The following is a 5,881-nucleotide window of genomic DNA, read 5'->3' on the forward strand; positions in this document are numbered from 1 at the left end:
TAGTAATATTACAAAGTAAATTGATTAACAATTTAATAATTTGATACTCAGAAATATCTTGAGAAGATCTTGATGATGTTGAATAACATATTAAAATCTGTAAATAATTTTATTGCAAAAAATATTACTTCGGCAGATGATCTCTATTGTATTCTGTGCAAGCATTCACCATTAGATCACCGAGGTCCTTTATACTCTGTTCAACAAGAGAATGAATGAATCTCGGTTTGCGCATAGCAGGCAATATAACACTGTACAAAGCTATGAAGATCTGCACAAAACGAATGAGTTTTCGTCCGCTCCGAGATCATTCTCTCGTTGAACAGAATATAGTAATATTCTTTGCAAAAATTACTAGTACATGTAAGAACAATGTCTTTTTCATTGTAAATAAATGCGACATTGTAAATAAACAATATTAAACAAAGAATTTTTTTCAGACCGTAAGTATGTAAAATTATTAGGTTTCCCATTAAATGGCATTAAAAAAACGCCACAAGCTTTTTCTCACACCTAATATTTATCGGTTTGTTGCTCATATTATTAACATCTTCTAAGATGTCTATGAGCATCAATATTCTTAAACTGCTTGTTAATTTAATTTATGACATTTTTGCTCTAAGTCTGCTAGGATTGAGTTTCAAAACTGAAAATTAAATTCGGCGCGCAAGATTGGATATGAGAGCACAGATATAAATTCACACGGAATAATTTAAGTTTTAAATGATAAAGATTCAGTTTGACCGTTTTATAGGTCTTTTATTTCCGATTTGTTATATATTCACATTACGATCTTAAAAGATACTGTATTTAATAATGTTGTAAATAATAATGTATTTAATAATGTTATTTTATTTTAGCATTTGTAGAAGATTGCAAGGACCACTCGCAACTGTGTAGCAGAGTGAAAACGATGAACATATGTAAGGTGCCGCTGTATAAGAAACAGTGCTGCGCATCGTGTCGCTAGATTCGAGATATTGATTATATAACTGACTCATTGTGAGAATTAGACAAAATGAACGATAATGAAGAGTGCGCGTAAGACAGAAAGTGTAAATCGTGATTAGTCGGATAATTACTTCGTGACATATATAAATGCACCCGGGATGCCTGTTGTTAGTAAATTATGTAACGCACGCGGAAGGAGCGGCTCACTGTGGAATAAAATTGCACAGTATTACAATGTCCGATTTATAGATTAAAATACAAGTATTCAAAAAAGTTGACCAAAACTACTTCGCTGTAATAGTTTTCTCATCGTGTCGTCGCGAGAGCCAGTTTACCTCGCCTCGAATGTTCCTTGTGTAAACAAAGAAAAACCCGCCAACTTTAACGATTTCTAAATTAATTAAATCATAATTTTCTAACGTACACGTGTAGTTTGGCGCGATATATTCCTGTAAATTGCTCGTCAAACCTCATGTTCTCTCTTAATTAAAAAAACAAAAAGGAAAGGAAAATGGAAATCCCACATTCGTCCACAAAAAGTTAAGAGCGTTATATTGTTGTAGCACTTAATGGGAGAAAGAGAAGTAGAAATTTATTATCCATAAACGAGAATGGATTAAAATAGATTAAAATTTTATCTATCCGAATGTATTTTAAATAGCGAAAACTACTTTAAAAACTTTTTTTTATTTAATTGGATTCAATTAGACTGAAATTAGATTTAATTAGACTGCATTTATTCAGCATTTGAATTGCAGCATTTAGTATGAAGAAAAAAAGCATGATGTTATTTTTAAATTGAAAGACATAGAAATGTGCTTCATGCTTCACTTCCTATAAATGAATAAAAATGCATTCCGAATTGAAAAAGATTCATTTTAATCGGATTTAAAGGATTCGCGAATGCAAATTTTGAGTTTATTTCGATCCATTTCAAACCATTCTCGATTACAAGGTACTATATGTTCTGAGAAGATCGTTGTTACGACATATAGTTAATATCGATACGATATTAAACCGTCGTCAATGTTGGTCCTTTGAGGCGCACGGAAAATGGCTTTAAACAGAAAGGTATTCAAATTCTAATAAAATGCTAAATCCCAAGTATGGGAAATATACGTTGTTTGTGTCGCGAAGCGTTTCTTCACATTAGAAACATTTCTTCTTGACGCTTATTTTCTTGCATTTATTGCCTGCCATGATTAAATACAACTACCTGTTTATTTCTGAAACAAAAGAAAATCATCCTGTTAAGACTGAAACGCTCTTCAGATCATTATTTTTGAGTATTAATGTAAGAAGTTTTGTCATGTACTAAAGAATCATTTGACATTCCGTTTTTATAAACAAGAAAGAATTGTATTTACACTCTGTCCTTGAACATATCTTTATTGATGTTCTTTCCATCACTTCTTTATGTTTATAAATTTCAATATAAATTTCAATATAAATTATTACGAATGTAAAATATAAAGTTATATTTAAGAACATAAGTTATCGATGAATTATTGCGCGCCTATACGCGTCCTGTTAGGCGATCTTAAGCCAATATAGATATCCAATAAGCAATAAAAAAAAATATATAAGTATTGTAATATAATATTTTGTTAATAATCTCTGGCGAAAGTTCGTAAACATGATCAGTCCGTTATCAGTTGAAGGGCCCAACTTCACTTATGTACCTCTAATCACTTCTTTCGCTATCTATAGATATTATCAAATAGTTACGAATATTCATTTGTCGCGTATTCACTCATAGAACTCATCATAGAATTGGATGTTTTCAATAAGACTGTCGCGAATTGATTGTATGTGTAAGATTTGGCCCTCTTTTATATACATGATTAATCGTAAACTTTTAATTACAACATAGGCGTTGCCGAAATTTTTCGTAGGAGACATGCACATCAGCGGAAATATTTTTAAAAATTTATTTTAAAAAATATATATAAATTTCTTCAACTCCTCTACGATTATTGTGTAGTAAATACGGAAATAGCAGATTATATTAATATAAATATTTCGCTGTGTTTCATACCTACAGCGTGCAGCGCCTATGTGAAATTATGTGTCAGTATATGATTTAATAAAATTGTGAACAGATTTTCGCTATCAACGAATTTGCCTCGACACAGTTAAAGCAGTTTACCAAAACAAGCTGAAACGTAAATGAAATTTAAATAAAATATAAATTAGAGTACTAAAGACAAGGAGATAAAAGATATAATATTACGAATTAACATAAATTACTGAGCTACACGCATATAAATACTTTATATGTTGAAAGGTTAAAATAAAAAATATGAATACCGGAAACATCAAAAGTCAAAATATTTCCCTCAGCCATGCATTCCTTGCTGAAGGAAGATATAACACGGTTTTTAATACATCCTACAATGATTACAGCTATCCAGACAGTCAAGCGAGATTTAGTATATGGAACAAATTGATGCACTGCATGTATTTTTTTTCAATTTGTTGACAATTTGCTGTTATTGGAATCTAATGTGAATTGAGTTAGCATCAGAAGGGCAAATAGATTTCATGAGTTTATGAAATTATAAGAGTATACATTGAGAAATAATAAACTCAACTGTTGACAGCAAACTGACGGCATGTCATGCACGCATGATGACAACTTACCAGCAGTTTGCTGAATTCTAAAGAAGACATTACGTGACATCAGAACAACAGATAGTTCATGGAAACACTTTGGCTTTAGTTTGGTGAAATTGAATGCGGAATAAGTGACAGCAAAATGGCAACATATTACCCTTATTTGGCTATCTGGATAGCAAATGCAATGATGTAACTGCTATCGGCGTGTCATGTATATTATTGTGTCACATTTTAGTAAGTATTTAATCGATACTTACCTTATAACAATACGTTTGGCATATTACTGATCAATGCGATATTGAGAAATAATTATTTTGTGATTATAATCCGCATGATAACAACAATTCTTAAAAGGGAGATGAATTCTGATACGTACATTTTTGTATATATCATGATGTAGGTGTGTAAAATGGCTCCACACTTAGAACTGTACGTAAGCATTATTGTTCATGGTATCTATGTAAATATGTGACTGCCTAAAATGCGAATAAAACAAGAGAATATATCACTGCACAATACTGCAGTTAGTCTTCTTACAGTTTATTTAGCAAACAATTTCAATTCCAAACTTCCTAATAAACATATGTCATATCTTCATATCTAATTAAAATTTGATTACTAGAACTGTATATCTATATTAAATTAATTAATTATTCGATGCAAATTTATTCATATCCTTTTCTTATTCCTTATTTATAAATCATCTTAATGTTAATATGATTCGATTGATTTATGATATTTTAAGGAGGTTTCCTACAAGAGAGACAAAAGAAGTCGACTTCTTTTCTTTTCATAAATCAGTAGTACAACTCTTCGAGATATGTTCCTAAAATTTTAGAGTAAAATTCGAAGTCCTTCAGTATAAATTCAGCGCTTGTATATATGGATGCACAGATACAATTTAAAAAAAATTTTTTATTGTACTTCTAAAGTACTCTTAAAGCCATTCAATTTTCATTCTGAGAAAATATTTTCTCTTACTTTTTCTCAGTTCGATGATATTAGCTTCGAAAGAAAAAAAAACGATTTTTTCGGAAGTGTTTCACTTCGAGATAGCATGAACAAAAAATATAAATCTAATATTTTTTCATGCTTTTTTTATATTCAAAGCTTATTAAAATCAGAGACAGTTGATTTCCTTGTTAATAGCATGAGAGAATAAAATGACTCAAAATGAATTCCACGAGGAAGCTGAAGGTTTATTGTATATTTCTGGAATAACAGTTTCTGAGCACTATGAGTACTCAAGAACTAAATCGAAAACTTTAAACACATTTTTCTTGAAATCTGTTTTTTGCATTTTCTTCAATTTTGTTTACACGATTGAAAAAAAAATTTGATCAATTAACTTTTTTAATTAGTTAACTCGTTAGCTAACAGTCAATCACCCAAAAAATTAAATAAAAATCAGCATTAATAATTTCTTTTTGCATAAAGAAACGGCTACTTAATGAAAATCATAACTTTTTTTTTCAAAGTCGCACAAAATTTTAATATATATTTTTTTTTTTATTTTTTAGGTTCATTAAAATGAAAAATTGTAACAATTAAAAATATTTCTTAATTTTTGTGGCAAAGATAGGGAATTTGCATGAAAAAAAACAATACATTTTTTTTATTTTGTTATAGAAATATATATTATAATAAATTTATGTATAATAAAATTTATAATTTTATCAATAGAAATAGATACTAAAAAAACTAAAATAAAATTTAATGATATTTGAAATTTGAGAAAACAATTTTGATTGGCTAATAAGTGATTGACGTCGCAATAAATCGTCTGCAACCGTTTGTTTATGCTGAAAGGTTAAAAAAAGTGAATCTTAAAATTCTCTTCTTAAAAATCTCTTTAAAAATTAAAATAAAATGTTAAACTGGATTCAGGAATTAAAGTTGATTCAACGAATTTATCACAAATAATTTATAGTTTGGGATATATTGTTGATGAGTGATATAATGTTCCAGAAGTTCGAGGAATAAAACCAACTTCGTAAGTATATTTTTGGTAATTATCCAGAAGATACTCTTCACCTTCAATTTCAATGAAATTATATATTTATTCGACACGTTTTTGCATGAAATGAAAGAATCTGGCAATTAAGTGTAGTCCCGCGAAGCGAGATATTTATCGTTAAAATTGACGACTATTTAGATTAGAAAATCTGTCATAATCACGAAACACTACTTAATTGTATTTATCAGAACATCACGCTGGATAAAGATTTATTATCTTCTCTTTCTTTCCTGTTACAATTATGCATATATTTATGCATATCTTAATATATAATTTTATATACATAATTTTATA

At 29.1% G+C, this 5,881-nt stretch overlaps 1 protein-coding gene across 1 annotated transcript in view; it reads left to right on the forward strand.

The window, feature by feature from the left end:
* Positions 1 to 1,322, forward strand: part of LOC108685029 (ADAMTS-like protein 3) — a gene marked incomplete at its 5' end in the record, with an annotated part of 54,403 nt that extends 53,081 nt beyond the window's left edge. Inside the window, one exon of the mRNA XM_018189639.1 lies at positions 861 to 1,322. Coding sequence (XP_018045128.1) covers positions 861 to 970 — 110 coding nt within the window. The remainder of the gene's footprint in view (positions 1 to 860) is intronic.
* Positions 1,323 to 5,881: the final 4,559 nt, after the last annotated feature.

The sequence above is a fragment of the Atta colombica genome, unplaced genomic scaffold (assembly GCF_001594045.1).
Source record: "Atta colombica isolate Treedump-2 unplaced genomic scaffold, Acol1.0 scaffold144, whole genome shotgun sequence".
Lineage (NCBI taxonomy): Eukaryota > Metazoa > Arthropoda > Insecta > Hymenoptera > Formicidae > Atta > Atta colombica.